We start from the raw sequence: 24,418 nt of genomic DNA, 5'->3' as shown, positions 1-24,418 counted from the left end.
ACAGTGAACTCAGATAACTTTTTAGATTGTCACTAGCAGAGACCACTGCGGTCTCTTTAGAAGAAAGAACATTTAAAATACCTTTAACCTCTGTAGAAAGAATGCCAACCATGAAATGTTTGTTGAGCAGGAAGAGCAGCTTTCTCCCCGGAAGCTCTACTTTCAGCTAGCAGGCAAAGCACGTGCAGAGCCCATGTATGTGCTGGTGCCGTTGCAGGGGCAACTGGGAGAGAGCGCCACTGGCTTGCGTGGAGAGCTGGAGGGAGCCCTGCCAATACAGAAGTGGCGGCGAGTGCAGGAGGAGCAGGGATGGACCTGCTTTGCCCCTCCGTCTTAAAGGGGCTGTGGAAGCCCTCGGTTTTAAAGGGATTGTGCAGCGATTCAGACCCTGAATTGCATTTAGAGCACATCCCTAGAGAATGGAGGTGAGTGAGGAGGGTTTGAGGGCAAGGGATGGTGGAAGCAGGGAGAGACACATAAGAAGGGCCAAGCGCTCTCTCTTTGCACGCCCTGTCTTCTCCTCAGCATCTATAAATTTCTGTGGTTCCCTCCTTGTTGGCTCTGTTAGTGAGCAAAATGGAACGCCTTTCAGACTCTCTGGTAGCTCCCTCTCCGTTCCACTGACCTTCCTTTTTGGCTTGCCCTCTCTCTCTCTTTCAGGCAGTGTTTCAGATGCAGTCAGTGAAATGCCTCAAGTGCCAGGAAGAGAACCGGGTGGTACTGCCGTGCCAACACACTGTGCTGTGCGAGACGTGTGCCGAGGAGGGCGAATGCCCCATCTGCCATCCCCACAGGCCACACACTCTCCAGTCGTGACCCTGACTAGGACACTTGGTCTAGCATATCACATAGAACTTTTTAACTTTATATATATATAAATATAAATATATATAAATATAATATGAATATATATATATGAACATATATATATACATTTAAAAATTAGTTGCAGAGCACTTTTTAATACTTTGCATCTCCCATTGAAAGGGTTCCCCCTCCTCACCCAGTCTTAGCTAATGCGAACTCCTTAGGGACTTTTAGAGCTGTTTTTAATACAGATCAAAGGACCATTTGCAGAGTCTTTTGTCCCCCACCTTTTTTTCTTTTTCTTTTTCTATTTAGAAACACCCAAAAATTGCATCTCTTCTGGGGAGAGAATTAGAAGGGAGTGTGAAGAGGGGCTTGCCTGTGCTTTCCAGAGTGAGGACTGGACTTGTGGGGAGAAGGAAGATGGAAATCAGATTTCTGATCGTGTCTTCATCTCCCTCCTCTTGGCTGTTGCTTCGTCATCATTTAATATTTTTTAAGCACCAGTCATACATTTGATCCACCTTGTTAGCTGTTCCCAGTAACAGAAACCCTTTTGTAGCCCCTGTCTGTTCAGAGCTTCTCTTGTTCAGAACTCTTGTTGGCCTTCAGTAAGTGCAAGAAACTTTGCTTCTCAGTTTTGAAAAACAAAGGTTTGCTTTAAACTTTTTTTTTTACACATGGCTAGATTCTGACCAAAACAATTAAAGGCGTAAAATTGGGTGGTGGGGGGGAGAAGAAATTAAAATGAAAACAAAGCAGGGAGGCCAGCCTGATTGTTATGTGAGAGTTTTCCATTTCACTGATTGGGGAAGCTTAGGTGAGCCTTTCACAGAATTCATTAGCATTGGAACGTGCTTTAGAATCGTGGTCAATGCACATGGGAGGCACTCTGGCTGTAGGTAGAAGAGGGGATGTGAGAAGATGGCCCTTTTGGAATCGCCGGTTTCTTCTCTTGCCACTTGCTATAGGGAAAAGGGTTTTGTTTAGGTCTTGCTTTCAGCATTAATGGCAGGTGGACCTTTGCAACTTTTTTGCATGCCTAATACAGGCCTACTTAACTTTGTGGCCCACCAAGCTGACTGCAGCCGACCAGCCCAGTTTCTGAAACTGTAGAAATGTTGTATGTGATCAAGCACCTGGCCGGCCATAATGCTTGGCTAGTGAGCTTTATTTGACTTGATTGGTTTCAAACTGTGCAGACGTGGATGAATTCTAGGCACTTCCAGATGTGAAGAAACAAAGAATACCTCTCTTCCCTTGCTTTTCCTTTCCCATGAATGGGTACTGTTGCCAGTGCTGTAGCAAGCAGTCGCTTCCATTATAGCCCTCTATAGACAGGTAGTTTTTTCCTTTGCATACTAGAATAAGAGAATCCAGACAATGGCAGAGCAGTGCCATCTGTTCGCACTGTGCAACACTTTGTGGTGTTAGCCTGGAATAAGCTGCGCTGCACCAACATGGACATGGGGAGCGTAGGATGGAATCGAGACAAGGGGGCCCTTCTCGGTTGCTGGGGTTCATGCCACATTTTTCTGTCTGGCTGCCAACAGTGCTCATCTGTGTTGTGGCTATTCTTCTCTCAGTTTCATCTTCTGCTTGGTTAATACCATGGTACCATTTGGTAATGTTTACAAAGTATCATCAAGGATTTTTAGAGTTCCACATTATTTCCAACTTGAATTCTTTCAGCCTGCAATTTCTGCAGAGCAATAGTGGAGAGATAGTGGGAGATAAATGCACAATCATAGGGCAAAGGCTGAATTTTGCGAACATTGTATTAAAATGTTTCTGAACGTGACAGAGAGAGTCCCAAAAGCTTAACAGGGAGCAGGCAGTCCCTTGAAGTAGCAAGTAGAAGAAGGTAAAGGAGTAGCATTAAATCTGGCAAAGAATCTAAGATGCTAGAATGTCCTCTCCTGAAAGATTAGTTAGCTGCTTAGATGTCAAGGGGAGTCAGGTTCCTAATCCACGATACATTCTTCTGAAAAATGTATAGTGAATGCCATGAAGCCACAGTTGAAGCACTAAATGCAGAGAAGGGAAAGTCCACAATGCCCCACTTCTCCAAAAACATTTCTCTTTCTTTTGACTAGGGAAAACTTCTCATTTCCCTGATCTCCCTCAGTCTCTCACCATCTCACTCTTCTTTAATTTAGCTTCCCAACAAAACCTGGTTGCCTCCTTTGCAAAGGAGGTTGTGATTTGTGTAGATCAGTAGTTTTCATCTGGGAGCTGCAAATCTGCTAGTCTTGACCTGGGAACTTCCTAGTCTTGGGCTTGATTGATTGACGCAGGGCATTCTTCAGAGATGAACTGTGTTTGTTCTGTGCAGGTGATCTCTGCAGTCTGCACTTCTGTGACTATTCATCCCCTGGCTGGTCCCCAGTAGATAGGAATGTTCACAAAACATATATTGGGCACACTGTATATTTGTACAGTCTAAAGAGTGAGTCTGTAGTGGGGGGTGGGTGAGGTGGAGTACAACTCTCCTGGATGTCTGCTTTGGCATTAAAAGCACCAAGCTGGAAGCAGGAGAATTTCACTTGCAAGTGTGTTTGTTCATGCTTTTCTCACAAAAGTTCTTTTACTTGTCCCCGTAGATTAACTCACAGTTGACTGTCCTGGGTCAGCTTAGTGTGACTGTGACTTCTGTAATTTGGCTGAGTACCAGGTGGATCCTCCCAAGGTGACCTGAAATCCTGGATCTTCATATTAGACACACGCTTACTAATGAACTGATTATACCAGTCAAAACTTGGTAACCGTTTCCCTGGATGGGAAGGACTAAGCCGAATACTTAGATTAGCCATCCTGTACTGGGCATGGAGATTCTAATTCAAGGAATATTCTTCATAAATTGGCCTCTTATTAAAACAGCAATCTGTTTGGTTTCTAAGCAAGAGACAGCTGGATTGTCAGAAATAACATTAATGTATTTCTTGAGCTATTGTGGGCCAGCCTGAGTTAGGTTCCTAAGCTCTGAGCAGAACTGAATTAAACTGATTAAAATGAGAGACTTTAGCTAAAAACTCCCCTTTAGAACAAATTTGCAGCACTCTCACCACAGTGCTTTACAAGGGGTGTCCAACTTATTATGTGTTAAACTTTGATTCTGTTTTAGCTTCTAAAAATAGATATTGGCCCTTAATCTAATTGACTCTCAGTTACATTTCTAGCTTGGGATGCTTTGTTTTCAGCTTGTATCCAATAAGTGTGTCCTCCTGCAGTTCTTGCAGCTCCTCCTGCTGCAAGTTCTTTTGACTTGTGCAAACATTGCAACAGCCTTTAGAGCTAGCTAATGAAAAGCAACAGCTCAGTCCAAAAAGGACTCTAAATCTCTCTCTTTGCACTGGGAGCTTGTTTAACATGTAAAAGTATAAGATTTCAATGTATAATCTCACTCCCTTGCTCGCCAGTCTCTGCTGTATGTGATAGTCAACCCCCCTTTCCCCAACCTGGAAAAAGCACTGGAAACTCTAGCAATCCTTGTTTTTCATCAGAGTAATCCAGCTGTTCACCATCAGGTTTTTCCTCCAAAGCATATTTAATGCAAGGACATCATTAGATTTGCTTCCACAATTCCACTCTTCCATATTTGGGAGGGGTTAATATGCATTCCCAGATGATCTCAAAAGTGCAGCTCTGTTTAGTGTTTTGTTTTTTAATTAACTTTTATGTTTGGTAAAACTGCTTTTTTCAATGTGTATATTGTACTAGTATTTTTTTTTAAAGGACACATAATTGGCTTTTTTTTTTTTTTAATGGAGAGACACTGCTGGTTGACTCTTGTGGTTGTGTTGTTTTGGTTGTAGCCTTTGAATGTCTGTGCCATGGGGCAGACCTGGCTTCCAAAGCCAGGCAAAATGCCTCCGTCTTAAGGAAAGCTCATTTGTTTAACAGATGTGAACATTTTTTAAACACACACACACACACACACACTTAAATTATGGGAGAGTAATACTCTGCTGGAAATAAAAATGTATTAAACTATTTTGGTAACTAATTTAAAGATCATAGGAAATAAACTCTTTGAATCGGGTCTACAGTGTTTATACAGAATTGCAGCCATTTTCAGGCTCTTTGGTGGAAACTGGTTTGTAATACTTAGTTTTGTAAACGTGTTTTTTGCTTCCTCTGCCTTTCTATGTGATTGTCCATAGTGAGACGATTTGTTTTGTCCTGAATTGCCACAGCTTTGTGTAATTCCAATAGCATCCCACATAACAGGGGATGTTAGATGTGTCACTGATCTCCCCAAGTGTCACTTAGAAGTAGTTTTTGTCCTGTTTTAACACCTGGCAGCTCAATAGAATATTTCTGGTTATCAGATTCCTCCCACTCCCCCCACCCCCCAACATTCATTAGCAAATTGTTTTGCTAGTGGGATGTGAGAGAGAAATTGTTCTGGAGGCAGAAGCCTGTTTACATGCAGTGCCACAACCCAATCTATCTGTCTTATTGTGAAGGACCAAAGAATCCAAACTGGGATCAAAAAGTCCCCTAACCCCACAAATGCCTGACTGCTCCCCATGCAGTTGGTTTTCCCCTGCCACATTTCAGTCACTAATATGTAGGCAAGTGGGTGCAGCAGCAGGTTGGTTTATCTACACCTAGGAATTGTAGGAGCATAAGCTTCTCCATCCTACTCTTTAATAAGCACTTTTTTAAGAAGAAGAAGAAAATCCTAGATTTCTATGAATTTTAATATTGAAATGAAATACCTGAAATGTGAATGCTTTGTTAGGTACCAAATGAAAAAGCAAAACTGATCTCTCTGTTTTGTAAAGAATTAACTTCAGGTTAACTTTCTGTATAGGAAATTTTGTTTACTGGGATAGGGTGGGGTAAACCATGAATGAGAGGAAATATGCATTTTTTCTTTAAAAAAAAAAAAAATCTTGATTGTGCCCAGCAGTTGCTGACTTGGAGTACCTGCACAGCACTGCTTTTTAGATCAACAGGATTCTGTGGTTGGCTTTTGCCAAACACTCAAGTGCAAAATATCTGGTGCTAGAGTAAATCATCCCAAATGGTCTGTCCAAGAAGTAATGTTTGGATCAAGAAACTCCATACAGTATTGAACAGAATGCCTCTTCTTTCCTGTCTCTTCTTTCCGTGCTGAGGCTTAATTGGAAAAATGGATGTTTTCTTCCCAAAGGCCTTGTGGACTTGGGAGGGTCTGCTGATATGACTCATTATACCTGACTGGCAATTTCCTTCTCACTCTGGCTCTGAGACAAAGGGATATTAATTGTATTTGTGAAAACCATCGTATTCAGAAAAGTCAGTAAACCTTACTTTGCTATCATCAGCTGATGAATTCTTGGGGGAACTTGTTAAGAATCACCTGTCTGTGCTGCTTCCTTTTAGAGGAATGGCTTTGTGGGGCTGAAGAATTTCCACATATTGGGGCAGACAGAAGAGTAATCACAAAGCCTGCGGGGACCAAGCTATGCTCCTCTCCAGCAGTGCTTCAGCAAAGGGCAAAGTGGCACCGAACCCATATTTATTGTGGGAAGTTGCCTGTTTGCAGTACACAGAGACGCTACATGGAATCCTTGCAGTTATTACTTAGCACAAAAATCCCCCCCCCCCCACTTTAAACTATCCATAAGTCTCCAAGCTTTACCTGAGCCACTTCAAGGGCTGGCATAGCTCACAAATGAAGAGACTTTCCTATCTTTGTGAGGAAGAACATGAGGACTCAACAATGTATTAGTGTTCCACTAGACTGTTCCTATTGTTCCTCCTCTGAAAAGAAAAAGTATTTATTACCAGTGTGGGGAGTTGCATCTCTCCCCCCACTCCTACTTTCTTTTTCTTTTCCTTTAAATTCCCCTCCGGAATTATATCAGTCTTTGGAGCAATGCAACCAGAAAATAGATGTTGCTGGTGAAAAGTATTATAAGTGAAGTATTCCTGCAAACTGGTGACTGTGGATCAAAGATCTCTATGGGGCTTCCCCACTCTGTACCTTCCAATGTTTAAAAAAAAAAAGTAAGTACAATATAAATTCTTAAAACTACACACTACAGTATTTATCGTGGCAATTCTTGACCAGTCTCTCTCCTTGGATTTTCCTAGACGGGGAGGGATGGCTGGGACAGAGGGCCACTCAAGTCTGTGTAGAAGTCAGCCAAAAGGTAATAGGTGGTGTGTACAATGTGGTGTTTGATTCCATTATTATAGACTGTAATGCGGAACTGTGATTTCAGCTGTTGTTCTTTCTCGTATTCTATATATATGTGTGTTTGGCTGTCCAGAAACCTGGTTTTAGACACTCTCTTTCTTGGCAAAGTGCATTTGCATGTGGAGCTAAAAAAAAAAAAAAAGCAATCTTGTGTCACAATTTCCATGGGCAGGATGGATTTTCTAGAAGACAATAAATTTTTTTATTTTTTTGCTAAGAAAAAAAGGCAGCTGTTTTGTGTGTATTGCATATGTATGTGTGTTATGGAGTGAACCTGTGGTGTCATGTGCATTTTCAGAGCGTCCTTAATCTGTGCTTGGTAGATAGGGAGACTGGGCGGCGGGTGGGGGTGGGGAGGGAGGGGGACGGACTCCCATCCTTATTACAGGTATAGTGTGCTATCCAGTGGGCAAGTCTCCTGGTTCAAGCTCTATGGAAGTGCATGGATATGTACAGTGGATTAAATTAACACTTCTTTCTTTGTTCTCATGGAGCTTGTGTCAGAATAGATTCTCTGTGGATTGTATGCTAAGAATGCTACATATTGCATCTGTTTTGCCTTCTGATGATATGGTAACAGTAGCATGTGATTAGAGAGAATTGAAAGACAATTGCCCACATTATTGCCTCAATATTTATTCTACAGGAGTTCATCCCTCAGCCTATCCCATAGAAACAGCACGACTCCAGTTTAAGATATCATTTATGCCTTAAAGATCATGCTTAAAAGAAACGCAGGCTTATTCTCAACCACTAAGTGCCTACTGTAAGGAAATAAATATTGTAGTCTTATTTTTTTAAAACGCAAAAAACCAAGCCCTACCAAACCTTCCTCTCCCACCCTGCCTTGGGCTCCATGGAAACAAAGTTCTGGACCTGGGGAGACAGGTGTAAAGGGTGCTCCTGCATGGGAACTGTTCTTGCTCTCAGTTGGCCTTTTTGCGTACAAATGGGAGAGAAATCTGTCCTGTTCTAGCCCAGATTTTTCCATATTTTCTGTTCACTTCAATATGACCATTTGCCAGTGGCAAACATAAGAGAGATCTTGCCTTTTCCCCCATCACCCTAAGAAAGAAAAACATAAAGCATTCTGCAATCAGCTTCTCATGGTCTTGCATCTGTTTACTCAAATTTCCATATTTGTATAATTCTAATAGCAGAATTTGAGAAATCTGGGTCTAAACATGGCAAGCTTTGTCAATGACATTTTAACGATCTTAGGCCAGAGATTTAGTTGTATTTAAGGCCCATTGAAATCATTGGAGTGATAAAACCAAACTTGACATGAGTCAGTGTTATGTGAATGCATCTCAGAAGGTCCCCCCGCCCCCTCCAAGAAACAGCCATGGTGGGGAGAGATTAAGATAGAAAGAACTCTTTCACCACGTATCAATTTCCCAGTGCAAATCACTCTTCCCATTCAGGTGCTATTGGTCATGGAGGGAAGAACTTATAGGAACCAGGAACTTTTCCGCATGGGGCTTTTACAGTGCTTTTGCACAATGAGGCACGGGGTGTGTTCATATAAGGGTGGGATTTGGCCCAGATTCATTACTTAGATGACAAAGTACTGTTCATATAGCAAGCAGTATTATTCAGGTTTTATTTTTATGAATGGGGCTTAACTCGGAGTATCTGCATCCAAAAATAGTTGCACTTTCTAAAACATTTTCCTGGGATATCCCGTCATTCTGTGGAGCATGATTCTGATGTATGGAGAGAGACTCCACAGATAAAGTGGATCAAGATGAAATGGAGGTGTGGCTTTGCCAGGTGTCTGCTGATATGATAGCATTCTGGGCAGATTTGTTTTCTGTGCCCTAGAGTCAACTTACGTTCATTTGTTTCTATTTCCCCCCTCCCTTTAATTTCAAAAATTCTGAAAAACTTGACTTATTTTTTAAAAAAATTACTGTGGGTCTCTCTAGCCAGCTCTCAGTTTTTTAACATAGAGGTCAATGGAAAATTAGGAGGAAACTCATAGGTTGAGAAGGGCTGGCCATGGAGCTCTTATGTACTAAATTTGAAGCCAATCATTCAATTACTTGATTTTAAATACTTTTTCTGAAATGGAGGGTGCTTTACTTTTTAAAATTTCCCCATTGATCTTGCACAAGGTTGCCACCTGCTAGCTGATGCAGTCTTGTGCAAGATCAAAGGGGAAATTAAAAAACCCAAAAAAGTGAAATACCCTCCCTGTCTAAAAAAAATTATTAGAAATAAATCAATTGACCAATCAGCTTCAGATTTAATACACAGAGTCATGCTTTCCTATGGTACAACTGTGCCTGGTTTCAGAGCTCCATGGCCAGCCCAGGGCACCTGCCTTCTCTGCAGCCCCATTGGCCAAATATGGACCAGGAGGATGGCATGGAAAATATGCAGTATGAACATTCCCTGCTTGGGAAAAAAACCTAAGGAACTGTAGTCAAACTTCATAGGATATAGGAATATGAACGGTCCCACCTTTACTGTGTCTTCCCACTTTGACTACTTTCGTCTTAAGTCATCCGATGTTAGACCACTTCCTCTCGCACTAAAGTTGGCAGTCTGGAAAGGCTCCTGAATTGTGCTTGTACATTTTTCACTCCATGATTAATGGTAGCTCTAAGGCAGGGCTGATTTGGGTGGGGACTGTGGCATGGGGAGAAAGAGTTAACTCCATAATCCCCTGCACCATTGTCTTGTTCCCAGAATTGCTTTTTAGTCAACAAAAAAGACAATTGGAGGAGATACATTCATACATCTCTGGTGTCACATCTAAGTGTTTGGCCCTAAGTCAAATTCTAATTAGCTTAAATGAGTCTTAAGGTAGTTGTGACTAACTGAAGACCCACACTGAAACTAGTCAAATTAACTTGTAACATAGATTTTCATGGAACTTAAATTTAACTAATTTTCTCTTGAATGGTGCACATTCTTTTTCCCAACTAAATTTGTGTTTGCCATTTGTTCACATTGTGGTGGTGTTGTAATTCTGTTTCTGTGGTGAGTTTCTCCAGTCTCCTTTACTCTCTTACTGACTTGATTATTTTCACCTCCCCCTTAACTCCTGTTCCTGTGGTAAATTATTGTCAGGTCAGCCAGTAGAACAACAAAACAAGTTAATGATCCAAGTTGTGTTCACACAAACTGCACCTAGCAGACGACCTTGTTGTTTCTATTTACATTCTCATTGGCCCACATGATGTGCAGCATTATAGATGGAACACTGTGCCCCCAAGGCTCTTGCAGAAGCAGCATTTCTGCAGGTTTCTGTGTTCGCAATCCTGGGGAAACCCGTGGAAACACTGCTTCCTCATCTGCTGCTTCTGATCAGCTTTGGGACTTGCTTAGAAGTCCACAGCATCCCCAGGCTTCAAAATTATGGCTCCATAATGCTGTGCATCATGTGGGCCATTGTAGAGTGACAACTCAGTTGAGATGCACGCCCCCGTTGCTTAGGTTTTTTTCAGGTTGTGCATGTGTTACTCTACCTGTGTTAGACTATACAGGAGTGAGGTATGTGCATCAGGATACGCCCCTGGCAGTTCACTTTTGACTGGTTGAGCATAGCCCCCAAATGTGAATAAATAGTGGATGATTGAGTGGGTACTCCAACTTTCCTCTGCATCAGTGAGTAAGACCTGTGGAACAGCAGTTTGAAGAGAGCATGAAGGGGTGAAGAGGCGGGCATCCTACTTGACAGTGGTAGTGGGCAAGTTGCTTGCTGTAATATTGATTTAGAACAGGACTTCCCATCCTGACTGGCGCCTCTAGAGGCAGCAAAAAGAGTTGCCAAGAGAGACTCAGCTGGGTCTCGGTTGGGCTGGGAATGAAGACCTCCTCACACAGTGGAGGAAGGAATCCTTAAAGAAGTTGTACCTTTCACGTGCTCCAACACAGAATTGCTACAGAGAAGGTATTTGTACAACCAACACATGGCATGATCATTACATATATGGAAATCAACTTCTCACACTAATGTGCTCTCCATGTCTTGTCTCCATAAGGGAATGACAGCAGGTATTGTAATTGCTTCTACTTCGCAGTGCATAGCTGTTGAGTCTCCATCTGACAATACACCCACCAGGCTCACCAAAGTAGGAGGATATCTAAGGCTATTTTTAATCCAGTTGGTAAAGACACTGTACTAGGGCTCTTCTAAAGGTCAATCAAGGCCATTATCCTGTTGGTCAATCAGATGCCTCCAAGAAGTCCACAAGCAACTCTATCCTCTGCTTCCAGCAACTGATATTCAGAGGTTTCTTTGACGTGGTCCCTGTCCTTTTACACCAATGGGCTTTGCCTGCACAATGCTTGCGCAAAGACCCTGTCGGAACCTACCAAGCTCAATCTCCTGCTTTTAGCGGGAACCTCGCCCCCAGCCACTATCTGTGACTGCAGCACTCCTCATCCCTTCAGTCTTTGTTGTCCGCCTTCCAAGCACATCGTGGACTTGCTGGCTCTACAGATAGTTGAAGAAAAGTTATTTCCTATTTGTTCTCCTTCTGAGGTTTTACTTACTCCTTTCCCTCTTGTTTTATTTTCCTCGAGCAGTTGTGATTTTTCTTTCTGTTTTTTGTTTCCCTCTGTCTTTTCCCCTCCCCTTTATCAGATCATGCTCCGCTCCGGGACAGGACGGAACTGGCCAGCCCGCACTTTCTATGCTGGGCATGACTAACTTCAAAAAGTGTATAGCTTGCAGATCAAAGATCTCCTCTCCCAACACTCATACTGAGTGTCTGCTTTGTTTGGGGGAGTCCCACATAGTCGAGACCTGCCAAAGACTGACTAAACAGGCTCACCAAAATAGGGCTTCTCGCTTTTGCACAGCCCTGTGGGAACTAGCCCTCCAGCTATCAGAGGCTTTTGCTCAGAGGCGCTCCCTGAAAATCGCTCCTCCAATCCTTCCACCACAAAGTGTGGCTTTGGTACCACTCACGGTACTGCCTTCAGGAGTAGCTGAATCGATGGGTAGCGAGGAGCTCACTCTTCGACATAACTGCTTTTACCAACCCCGCCCCCTTCAAGGTTGGTGCAGGGTGCATCTGTCCCAGCAGTCCCTAAAAAAAGGGGGGGTGCAAACCTCACCTCTGCCTGTGGAACAGGATCTGCCCCCTCCCCAAGAAAAAGAAGCCCTTGCAACAGGCTCCTTTGGGAGAACTGGCTAAGAAAAAGCCCCAAAAGGATTCCTGTAACGGGACTCAACCTGTTGTGCACACACACACCCGGTCCCTGAATCGGGTTGGTAGTACCTAAGGATGTGTTCTCGTCACCTCCTGTAGTTTTGTCAGTTGACCAGTTCTCCCCGTACAGAGGGACATGGGATGTCTCTCCTGGACATGAAAAGGACTATGATCAGGACTATTGCCAATATGACACTTATGTGCCAGACAGTGGTGTGCATGGAACCGGGAGGGAGGATTGCACTTACCACTACCCCGCTGCGTTTCCTCCTCTGGCATGCGATTCCATCAGTGCGGCATCGTACCTTCCTGCTGCCCCGCTCCAATGTTTACCGGATGTAACTGGAAGTACTAGGTGCAACTGCGCGCATTGCACACGTCATGGGCATGCACCTGACATGCGCCAGCGTCATATGTGCATTTGCAGCTAGTACTTCCAGTTACATCCAGTAAACGTCAGAATGGGGCAGCAGGGAGGTACGCTGCCACCCTGACAGGTTTTTAGGGAATTGCGGCTGGGGGGTGCGGTAAGTGCATCCTCCCCCGCCCTTAAAGCCATCCCCACCCCACCGTTGAACCTTCTAGCCGGCCAAGGTTCAAACCAGTTCAGAGGCCCATAGAAAGGCCCCTGAACCGGTTCGTGCACATCCCTAGTGCCAGATGCCAATGTGACTTTGTTCCCTAGTAGGCATTCTCCCCCTCTTGAAGGTGTTGGCCAGTTTCACTCATGCTGGGAGACTACTGACAGATAATGGGACCACAATAAGCAGGACAAATATGCTCACTGGTATGATGGCAAATACCAAGACTTTGCCTAAATGCTCTATGTATTCCACTGAACATGATTCCCCCTTTCGCCGGGACTGGCAGAGTGAAGAGCTTAGCTCCAGGCATGACTCTCATGCTTATTGCTTGGATGTGGACAGGCATCACCATGAACCACATTACAATGAGGGCTCATATGACAGAAGGTGTGGGGATAGAGAGATCTATAATCACTCTAGCCCCTCCCATGTCCAAAGTAGACCTCATTCCTGTTCACCATTGCAGAACCTGCAGATCTGCCACCGTGATCACTTTCAGCCATTGGAAGGCACAGAGGATGTGGTACTGGTGCTGCCATTGCCATTGAGAAGCACAGCAAAGTCTATTCCCTACCCTTCTAATACAAGTGGACCACAGAAACAATCGAAGTGGACTCCACACCCTCAACCTCAGAGCGTTCCTTTTGCACTAACAGGTTCCAGCCCCACTATAAGCCTGGGTTTTCAGGGAATAAGCCCAACTTCCAGAAGCAGCAACTATCCACTTTCAGAAGAAACAATGACAGGTGGAACTTTTGGACTCGTCTGGCCCCCTTTGCAGAGGCCTGGGACAAAGTGACAATGGACCAGTGGGTCCTTACCATTGTACGCACAGGATACGCTTTGGAGTTTGCCCAAGTTTGCCTCCTCCATCCAGGGTAGTGACTACACCATCAAACCCTGCTCTAGAAGAGGAGGTATCCTCCCTCAGGAGGAATGCGGTAAAGCTGGTCACCAACCTAAATACACCGGTTTACATCCCATATTGGGCCTCAGGGATCCATTACTATTGTAGCACACTCTTCTGGACCAGGAGTTTCTTGGTTTAAGCACCCGTTGGTGAAGCAGTTTTTGAAAGGACTTTTGCATACCATGCCTGATGATCCAGTCATGGCGCCAGCTTGGGATTTGGTGGCGTCCACTCTTCGAGCCACTGGCCTCCATTGATCCTCGCCTACTTACCTGGAAGGTGGCCTTTTTGGTGTCCATTACCTCGGCCTTAACCTTCTATGTTCAAAGATTTGCTCCATGGAGGAAGACTCCTTCATTGTTTGTCTCATATGAAGTCCTCAGAAGGGTCTACAGGTTTCAGCACAATCATTATCCCGTTGGATAGTCTCCACGATTGAACTCTGTTACGTTGGCTGGAAAGCAGTTGCCTGAGACTGTCAGGGCTCACTCGACTAGAACTATGGTGGCACCTGTTGCCTTTGTCTGTTTGGTTCCATTGGAAGTTATCTGTCAGGTCGCTATGTGGGCATCACCTCACTCGTTCATGAAGAACTATGCTATTGATGCCAGGTCCCGCAGGGACACTGTATTTGGCACAACTGTTCTGCAGTCTATTTTCAGCTGAATTGTTTGCCTATCCAAATAAAATTTGTTCAGATTTGCCTGTGTCTCTGGATTATTCAGATCGCGATTCCCTCCTCCATGGGTGGCAGCTTGTTTTGTGCCCATTGGTATAAAAGGGGAGACTTAGACCTACAGGTTGCTTACCTGTAACTTTGGTTCTTCTAGTGGTCATATGTCCTTTTATATGTCCTCCAGTGCTCCCCGCTGGGATCTGCTGAAGGCAGACTCCGTGACGGAAGGGATGAGGAGTGGTGCAGTCATATATAGTGGCTGGGGGCGGGGTTCCCACCCACCCAAAGCAGGTTCCGACAAGATCTCTGTGCATGTGCAAAGCCCATTACTGTAAAAGGACAGATGACCACTAGAACTACCAAAGTTACACGTAAGCAACTTGTAGATACTACTGAACCTGGAGGTAATATGTAGCTATCATGAGTAATAGCCATTGTTAAGGGTTAGGCCTGTCTCTATTGCCTGTGATGCTTAGATGTAAAAGCACCAGGGCACTTTCTTGAGATAAGGCGCTTCAGAGGGTGGGCTGAAATTGGGGGTGGGGGGGCACCACACCCTGAAGGGCACCACACCTGCAGGATTCCAATCAGGGCTCCAGTGCCAGGAAGGTTACGGGGATTCCTAGAGGGAGGCAGAAGAGTGTCCAAGGGAAGAGAGTGTGCCTTGGGCTCTTCTCTCCCCTCAGATGAAAGAAGACGATGTGATGTGCTGCAGAGTGTCCCATGAAAAGAGAAAGTACGTGCGCTCTCTCTCTCTCTCGCGCTCTCTCTCTCTCTCTCTCTCTCACACACACTCACACACACACAGTCTTTCTGAACTCTATGCCTTCATAACTAGACTTTTAAAACAATGTATAAATTATAATATGGAAAGCAACAAATGCCGTATTTACAGGACGGGGTGTGAACTGGGCTTCAGTCGGTGTGATGCTATCCTCTTGTTCAGTGGATTCTTGCTTTTGCTCTCCACAGTTACCAGGGTAGGGACGTGTGGCCTATTATGTGGGTAGAACAGCATCCGCCTTGCATAGAGTGCAACTGCTAAAGGTTGGGTTGGCAGATGCCCCTTTTATTTTAAATGTAGGGCCCACCCATCACCTGCAATTTCAGATTTTAAGGGGCGGTCACCTTATTCCAGAAAGCTACATCATCATCTGTGTGGTTCACACAGGCACGTACATGACTTGATTACACACTGTCAAATAGGTGAATTGACGTAATTGTAATGAGAGCAGATATGAACGTAGGCCCTGAAGTAGCTCTTTTACACATGCAAATCACCTAGTAATGAACAAGCATGTTCAGTATAAAGCCTACAGTTTATGCTTGGTGTCCTAATTCATACAACAGAGCAGTGCAAGAGATGAGGGAACTGAAAGGGAAATCAGTTCAACTGGTTGATCTTGCAACCACTCCATAGAACAGTATGGCTGTCCTCAATCTTGTGTGATTTCCCCCCACCCCACCCCTTTATTTCTAGAATGCCTATGGTCTACTAATGTGTGTGAAATTTACAAAGCAGGAATACATCTCAAGGGCTGCAATCCTATGTAGAGTTAGGCACTCCTAAACCATTTTATTTCCATGGGCATAGGGGCTCTTTACTCTGCAGAGGATGGGGCCGAGGATCTCTTCAGGCAAAACTATTCTGTTTTTGTGAGCCTATGTTGTACCCTTGCTGAAGAGCAAAAGAACTTCCTTTTGATTCAGTGAGGCAAGGTCCATCATGTACAAAACCCAGCAAGCAGCAGATAGTACGAGGTAGTGTACTGACAGATTGCAATGTGCTGTTCAGGGGGCATAACTATAATAGGGCAAGGGGAGACAGTTGTCTGGGGGCCAACTGCCTTGGGGAGCCCCCCAGAGGCAAGTCACATGACTGACTCCCCCACCCGCGCACTCCCCCGGGCTTCCTTCAGTTGTATTCATCCTCCAAAACTGATGTGAGTGTTAAGACCTGGAGCTACCAGAACAGCATGTCTTTCTCTAGTACCATTAAATGACTTGCATCGTCCACAATTTACAAAACCTTTAAAAAAATAATTACACACACACACACACAAACAAACCTACCTTACTATGCTTTTTGTTACCACTATTCAGCCTTATTTAAGATTTCTTTACTTCATGAGCTGAGCTTTAGTGAGCAGAGGGCCATTTTAAAATCTTGTCTCTAGGCCCACTCCAACCTTGCTATGCCCCTGGTGCTGCTGCCTAGAATCTATGCAAAATGAATGTGCTGCATCTCCTCCCACCAAGGTTTCCACTCTAGCTGTGTTTCATTTGTAGCGTGTGTAGACTATGTCTTTGCAGAAGCAGATTCTCCCTCTGCCCCTTACATGTCACTGAATGCTGGATGTCCTTGTGCTGCATTCATGTTTGGGTAGTTAGAGCATAATATTCTAGCTTAAATATTGGATAGCACCCAGAGGGAAAAATACATGCAATATGCCATAAATGTAGTATGAATGCTCAAAGGGAGCGGGGTATATAGATAAGATGGCCTAAGGGCTGTATTCTGTATAAAGCATGCCCTCTGGTTTCTACCCTTCCCTGTGAAGAGGGAGCAGTAAGAGGCTGTAAAGTGCTATACATTTAAGATGCTTGAAAAAAAGGCATCTTCACTCATCCAGCCCATAAGATCCCCATTTATTATACACTTATAAAACAGGAAATGCTTTTGATTGCAATGAGCCTTCACTCCCCAGCACGGTGTCTGGACTGTTTCTCAGGCCTTAACCTTTAGCTGCTAAAGTGGCAGAAATAGCTTGCTTTGGTCTCATCTAGTCTTAGTAGTTCTGTTTACATGCAGGAAAGTAATTCCTCTCAGCAAAAAGGGAAGCCAACTGAAAAGCCAATTTACTTGCTGAAATTGCCCAGAATGCTCTGGGTTAGATGACAAAAGCCAGCAGCACACCACAGCTGTACTTCCCTTTTTAAAGAAAACAGATCAATTGCATATCTTCTGCTCGTACCTTTCCTGTCCCCAGATAACAAGGCCCAGTTGAACCACAGGTGTAGTGCTTGTTATCCTTACAGGCAGGTAGCCTCCCTATCCTCATCTCTCCCAAGAATTAGAAGCTTGGCTGACAAGAACAGGCACATACCTTTTACCATGCGTGCCATCACGGGAAGAAGCAACACAAGGCTGAGTGGGAAAATGATACTTAGACTTTTGGGAAATCGAATACTGCGAGGGATACTTGCCTCCCTTAATTGGGAGACCAAGTTGCTCTTGGATCCATGCCACCTCCTAGTTCTTCATGCTGCATAAATAGAGAGGAAATTTCAGAGGCTATAGAAGTTCTGATGTTATAATACGCAGTCTGTGGTCTAAACAGGCTATTGGGGGTCAAATTGGAACCAAGCACAGTTCACAATGTAAAAAAAAACCACAGCAGCACTGTTAGGAGATGGATTTATATTTTTTTTAATTAAATCTTCCATTGGCGTTTAAATCCCAAGAGTTCCCACTACCCAGCAATTTGTGTGGTGATCAAAATTCTGCCCTAGAGGTAGATGGGCATGGGATCCATTAAGGCACATTGTCTGCAGCTCTTCCATTTAATTTCCTTCCATGTCAATGATGCTTATTCAGTCCCTGCAGCAGAGATGAGAGGCCAGATCACAGTTCTGTTTTGTTCCCCCCACCAAAAACTCCTTGTGCCTCCTTTGGGCATCCTGGCATTCCATGCCATCTGGAGAGCAGAATGAAGAATTTCCTGCAGGAAGTCCGCAAAGGACATATTCACCAGTCAAACAAGCTTTTTCCACTCCAGGTAGTTTGTGTTGACATACATGCCCATATGCATGTACTGTCTGCACGCATGTATTTGCTCACACTTTGATTCGTGTGTGCAGTAGCAACCGCAGAAGTTGCCATGTTTCCATTTTTTTAAATCCCTCCTGTAAACCAAGGGTGATGGAGGTGGGGTGCAGGGAAACCTTTCCTGTTGTCTGTCAGCTGGAAACAGACCAAACGTTATTTGGAACACAACTGGGAGACCTTGCGTACCACTGCTCTTCAGCTCCCTCGTCGGCTCAGTCCTGCTTTAACACCCCTTGCTTGGTGGCTGTCACTCCAGCTCCTGGGACTGCTTGGCCCGTTGTCTGCGTAGCTTCACAAAGGCTTGTGCTTCCTTGTCTCCCTTTCTGGTTTCCAGCAGCTTCAGGATTTCATTGCCTGAGGTAGAAAGGAAGAGATGGCACTTTCAACAAGGGGCAGAACTGCTGCAAGGTGTTAAACATAATACTGCCTGCCTATACATTTCCCCCCCCTTTTTTTAAAAAAAACCCATTGCTTACTTCCCTATTATCTGTGGAGGAGCTCTGTGTTGGTGTAAGGTGTCCAGGCATCACAAAAGTGGATGGGCTGCTTGGACTTTTTTCCACCAAGCCAAAAGAAAGGATTTCCCCCCAAAAGCTTTTTCTTGCATGCTTCTTCAATTATGCTGGGGGAAAGCCTGCCTCCTAAGCAGAAGTGCAGGGTTATGCAATGGAAAACTCCTGTCCATTCAGGGGAAACAACGTTACGTGAAAACCCAACTAGTAGAAATGTTGAAGTTGTGGGTACTACAGAAAACAAACGCAGTTGTTCCCATCTTCTAGCCCCAAATACCTCTTGCAACTCCTTGCGGTGACTATGCGGTTGCTATGGAAGCCGCTTTTCATGCAACAGGAGGAGGAAATCTCAAAAGGAGGAGTGGATAGAGGGTTATTGTTACTGCCCATCTTGCACTTCTGAGCATTTGGGATTGGGAGCCAGGGCTTTCTAATGACACCCAATGGCTAGCCTGTCCCATTGAGCTTCTGGCGAATCCGGGAGGAATCCAATACCCCAATGGGTACAGATTAGCATTAGTGACTATAGGAAGGGGAGAGGGCAGAAGTAAAGTGGTAAATAGGCACAGCAACTGCAATTTCAGATCTTTGCATTGCCCCGATCCACTTTGGGAAAATATGGCCCACGTTTACAATGGCTACAGTTAGTCCCAACTACTTCAGCAAAGTCAGGCCTTTGCTCTCCTATTCAGAAGTGTGCTCCACAACATGTACATTAAAATGGGGTGGTGGTGGTAAAGGGGTTGCTTGCATGCTGGCCGTACCTCCCCATGGCTGTGCATTTGGCATATATGTGAAAAGAAGAGGCACACTCCTGTTTCCACACAAGTAATTTCAATCAGGCTTATGTTCCACAACATCCTAATTGAAACCTACCCAAATTAGGAAACTGATTGTGAAAACTCCCTTTTGAATAGGATTAGTTAATTACCATTGCTGGGAAGGGGTAATAGCTCAAGGAGTAATGACTGCTCCGCCCCAATGGAAGGGATCAAAATATGGGTGACAGGCCAGTAGACCTTTGTATTCATCATCCTTGGAAGACAGGGTAAGAGACAACAAATTCCTGCAGACATTCCATTCCACCCCACCAAACACACTTTGCTTGGAGAGTGGAGAAAATATACAGAAAATACACCAGCTACAGTGGCTTGAATCTTTGTAAATAATCTTTATAAATTAGTACCATATTAATTAGTACCATCATAATAGTACCAATTCACTACGTTCATGTGAATTTAATTCATTATTATCCTTTCCCTCCCACCCCTGCCTTGACATCCAAATCACACCTCTGACATGATATACAGTGGCATTTGCTATGGAACTAACATGTTTCAATCACTGTTTTCCACCTATAATATCGATGCTGTAGAGTCCTTGGGGAACATGGCCATGGGCTTCATGCCAGAAGAGAGCGGGGATTATGAGGATGAGGAGGTTGGGAATGTATAAAAGAAGAAATTACCTGTGGTTCCAGGATGAGTCAAGGGTAAACGGTTTTGTGGCACTCTGGATGGATTGGTTGCTTCCTCTTCCTCATTCAACCCCAGCACCTTGCAGAGAGGGAAGAAGGCTTCTCCCTCTAGGTCATTGGCCCCTAAGGTGTCATAATCAAACACGGTGAGCAACAGACATACCCCATCTTGTCGGCATTTATCTGGAGGGACCAAACTGTGTGAGAAAAAGAGAGAGAGAGAGAGAGAGAGAGAGAGAGAGAGAGAGAGAGAGAGAGATGGAATAGTTAAGACAAAGCCCCATCCAGCACATGCAAAAGGTACTTAATTAAAAGAGTCAAGCCTGTGGGGAGAGCATTCCTACAGGGATGGGGCTGTAGCTCAGTGGTAGAGCATCTGCTTTGCATGCAGAAGGTCCTAGATTCAATTCCAAGCATCTACAGATGGGGCTGGGCAAGACTCCTGCCTGAATCCTTGGTGAGCCACTCGCTGCCAGTCAGTGTAAACAATACTGAGCAAAATGGACCAATGGTCTGACTTCCTATGATCCTATATGCTACAGCTATGATCCCTGAACTGTACCAACCCATGGAAGAGGGTGGACCGCTCTAACTAGCTGATGATAGGTGTGTGCCAGGAGGGAGCAATGCAAGGCAGGAATGAGAAGCAGCTGCTCATACATACAATTCAAAGACTTCGTCAAAGAGAGGGTGGAGGTTGTTCTTTATGCACTGAGTTGTCCGTGCCATGACCTCGGGGAATTCATGCCGGGGCTCCAGGGTCAGTTGAATGAAAGGGTCACTTGAACCTGTGGCAGATGAGAGAGTGGAAGAAACAAGACCGTGGTCATGCCAAGCTGTGAGTCTGCCCATGGCCTCTTAACAGACCTCCAGAGATCAGGAGCCTTCACTTAGTCCCTGATGTGAGAACGAAAAACTAGAATACAATCTCCAAGGTTACTAAAGCATTTTAAAGATTCCTTATCTTGTCAACCCCATTGCAGAAGTGTGTTGCTTCCTTTTTATAGGTTGTGAACTGAGGTCAAGAGCCAGCAACTTGTTCGAAGCCTGCGGACAGCTGAGAGTTAAACATCAAGCTCCTAGGCCCAGGCTCACATTTTAATTGCAGCAGGTCATCTGCTTTCCTTAACTCCGTTTTACTGAAAATTGCTAATTACCCACCATAATTATTGAATCCAGACTGTTTTGTTTGTGCTGATTTCCCAAGGACTCAAGGGTATAAAGCTCAGGTCTACCTACAGAGAGATTCAACAGCACTCAGATAAAGCAGCAGAAGCAGCAGCCTCTTCTGGAGAGCTCATGGGTGATTTTGCACATCTTATAACTGCCTAATACAATCCATCTGCCAAACAGCTGTGCTTTTCATTGTTGGGGGGTAATTACTTATATAACAGAGTATTGCAGGAGCTAACTCACTCCCATTACAGCAGAAGTTAACAGTCTCAAGGGCAACAGCTTGTAAATTATAAGCATCATGTAAGGTTAAACTAATCTACTATATTCAGAAGTCCATGATGATAGGAAAGACCTATATCTAACCACTGGCTACATGGTGCTCAGAGAGAGACTTTTAGAAACATGGTGCTCAGAGAGAGCGAGAGAGCTAGAAGCATTCTGGGAAGAAAGAGGAGGAAGTCACTCTCAGGAAGTTCCTGAGTACATTCTATCCATAGAGGGGGTCATAGAGGTAGAGATAAACAGGAAAGAGAAGGAGACCCTAACCATCTACGGTATATCTATTCCCAATGCCCCTAGTGGTCATTAGGGTTACTTGTGCAAAAGGTCAATGCCATCTGAAGCTTATCTTCAACATCCCTTCTCATTGCCTGTTGCACCGGTTCACGACTCCCATCTTCTCATGAAGCATCTGGAACCAATCTCTTGGTAGTGGCTTGGTCAGTCCATCGGCTATCATCTCTTCAGTTGGGCAGTACCTCAACTTGACTAGCCCCTTCTCTTGTGCATCTCGAACATAATGGTGCTTTGTGTCAATGTGCTTTGTTTGAGACTTGACATTCTCCATAAATGTGAGCTGAATACAACTTTGGTTGTCTTCAAACATCTCGGTAGACTTTGGTTCTTCAATCCCAAAATCCAGCAGCAGCTTGTATGTCCTTCCTTGCACACTTCAGTGGCTGATATGTACTCTGCTTCTATGGCTGAGAGCACAAGTGACTGCTTCCAGCTAGTCCAACATATGGCTCCATGTCCATAGAAAAACAGGTGTCCACTGGTGGACTTGCGATCAGCTTTGTTTTCAGCCCAATCTGTGTCCATGTATCCTACTAGTCTGGGTTTTCTGCTTGCTGAAATCTCTAGTGTGTCGTGTGTGGTACCCTTCAGGTATCTCCTGAGTCTTTTGATTGTAGTCCAGTCATTCTTGTTTGGTACACTTACTTTTCTGCATAGGATTCCCACTGCTACAGCAATATCTGGCCTTTTCACTGTGGTTATATAAAGAAGCTTGCCAATTGCTCTTCTGTATTTGTTGTTGGTTGGTAAAGGTTCACTATCTCCATCTTGCTTCAGGAAATTTGTATCCATTGGTGTACTGACTTCATTGGCATCTGTCAGTCCCAGGCATTCTAGAAGATCCTTTATTTTCTGCTTCTGGTTGAGAAGGAATGTCCCATCCCCTTCTCTTTCTGTTTGAATGCCAAGATAGTAGAAGATGCTTCTGAGTTCCTTCACCTCTGTTTCCTTGTTCAGATACTGTACAACCTCGTGACTGTCTTGCTTTTCCTCATATGAAATAATCAAGTCATCAACAGAAGTCAGGATGTAAGTCCATCTATTGTCTCTGAATCTTGAGTAAAGGCAGGGATCAGCTTGTTCTTGTGTGAACCCCTCCTTGAGCAGCAGTTGGTTTAGCTTTTCATTCCATGCTCTAGTAGCATGCTTTAAGCCACATATGCTCTTTTGAAGTTTACACACAAGCCTATCTTTTCCAGGTTCTTCAAAGCCTGGTGGTGTCTTTCTCAATTTCTCCATGTAGGAAGGCAGTCTTTACATCCAAGTGGGCAGCATGTATCTTTGTGGCTGCTGTTATGCCGAGTAGTGTGCTGATGGAAGTGTGTTTCACAACTGGTGCAAATGTCTCAGCGTAGTCTTCATCATATCTTCTCCAGCTCATGAATTGCTATCTTATCTCTGCTCCAAAGGCCCCTAATGGTCACTAGGGTTACTTGTGCAAAAGGTTGATGCCATCTGGAGCTGGATCTCCAAGATTCATTACTACTTCCCCCCCCCCCATACTTGATCACAGAAGGGGGAATTTTTGCCCCAATGAGAAAAGGGTATAGCCATAATGCATGCTGTAAAGTAGTTCCCCCATAGGTGGCAATGTATGGGAGTGTGGGCTCCCAAGGGCACACCCCTGCATGCACACTCATTTCCAGACCTGAGCACACTTCCCTTCTGGTTCTCACTTGGTCCTTTTAAAACACAGGCCAGTTGGCCAATGTTATGTTCTTTTGGCCCCTTTTATTTATTTTATTGATGTTTTCCAGCAACTGTGCTCTTTAGCCTTTAGAAAATGAAGCCTCCTCCTCCTCTCTCAGTCTCCCTCCCTCCAAATGATTGTTGCTGCTGCTGCTCTTTATTCAGTGTTGCAACCAATGCTGAACTCAAAACTACATCAAAGGAGTATTTTCTGAAATAGGTCTTATTTCTCTGATATTGTGGAGATCACAGCAATTTAAATGGCCAAAAATCAAATTAAGTGGCCAAAAATCAAAATCAAATGGCCAAAAATCGCACTCTGTATTCTCCAAAGTGTGCATACACACACACACACACACAGCCCACATCTACTATATGTGCCTGATATTTGGATGGTCTAATGGCTCACAAGACCATCAGAGCGTCCATGCACATGCTTTTCCTTCAATTCAGACAATAAACAAACCAGCTATAAACATAATATATAGCTATTATAGTATATATAAGCAGCATTTTCACTTTATCAGTTACCCCACCCTCATCCTCAGCAATTAAAAAAGCACAAGAAGAACAATATAGTATCACAAAATAAAAATGAGGAAATTGTGCTTGCAACAGCAGGCTAGATGTATGCTTACTCAAAAGTAATTTCCACTAAGTTCAATGGGACTTACTCCCAGGAAAGCATGCATAGGATTGCAGCCAAGTCATTTCAGATGACTGGGCAAGAGGGTATTCAGCGTGATTTTCGAGAAGTGATTTAAGAGAGCAAAGAGACACCCAAAATTACATTCAGACATTGTTTCTTCCATTCCAGTTTC

General features: G+C 44.3%; 2 protein-coding genes across 7 annotated transcripts in view; one reads left to right on the top strand and one right to left on the bottom strand.

The window, feature by feature from the left end:
- The window catches only part of UNK (unk zinc finger), an 84,466-nt gene extending 79,617 nt beyond the window's left edge, over positions 1-4,849 (top strand). For all 6 annotated transcript variants that reach the window (XM_053299134.1, XM_053299133.1, XM_053299131.1 and 3 more), the window contains one exon: positions 661-4,849. In XM_053299134.1, the coding sequence (XP_053155109.1) occupies positions 661-816 (156 nt within the window). In that variant the 3' untranslated portion in view covers positions 817-4,849. The remainder of the gene's footprint in view (positions 1-660) is intronic.
- Positions 4,850-17,248: 12,399 nt separating this feature from the next.
- The window catches only part of UNC13D (unc-13 homolog D), a 60,086-nt gene continuing 52,916 nt past the window's right edge, over positions 17,249-24,418 (bottom strand). Inside the window, exons 31-33 of the mRNA XM_053299903.1 lie at positions 20,821-20,944; positions 20,148-20,353; positions 17,249-18,521 (exon numbers count right to left, since the gene is read on the bottom strand). Of these exons, the coding sequence (XP_053155878.1) occupies positions 18,415-18,521; positions 20,148-20,353; positions 20,821-20,944 (437 nt within the window). The 3' untranslated portion in view covers positions 17,249-18,414. The remainder of the gene's footprint in view (positions 18,522-20,147; positions 20,354-20,820; positions 20,945-24,418) is intronic.

This window comes from Hemicordylus capensis, chromosome 2, assembly GCF_027244095.1.
Source record: "Hemicordylus capensis ecotype Gifberg chromosome 2, rHemCap1.1.pri, whole genome shotgun sequence".
Lineage (NCBI taxonomy): Eukaryota > Metazoa > Chordata > Lepidosauria > Squamata > Cordylidae > Hemicordylus > Hemicordylus capensis.
Note: the sequence above shows the minus strand (reverse complement) of the source record. Positions and strands in the feature narration are given on the sequence as shown.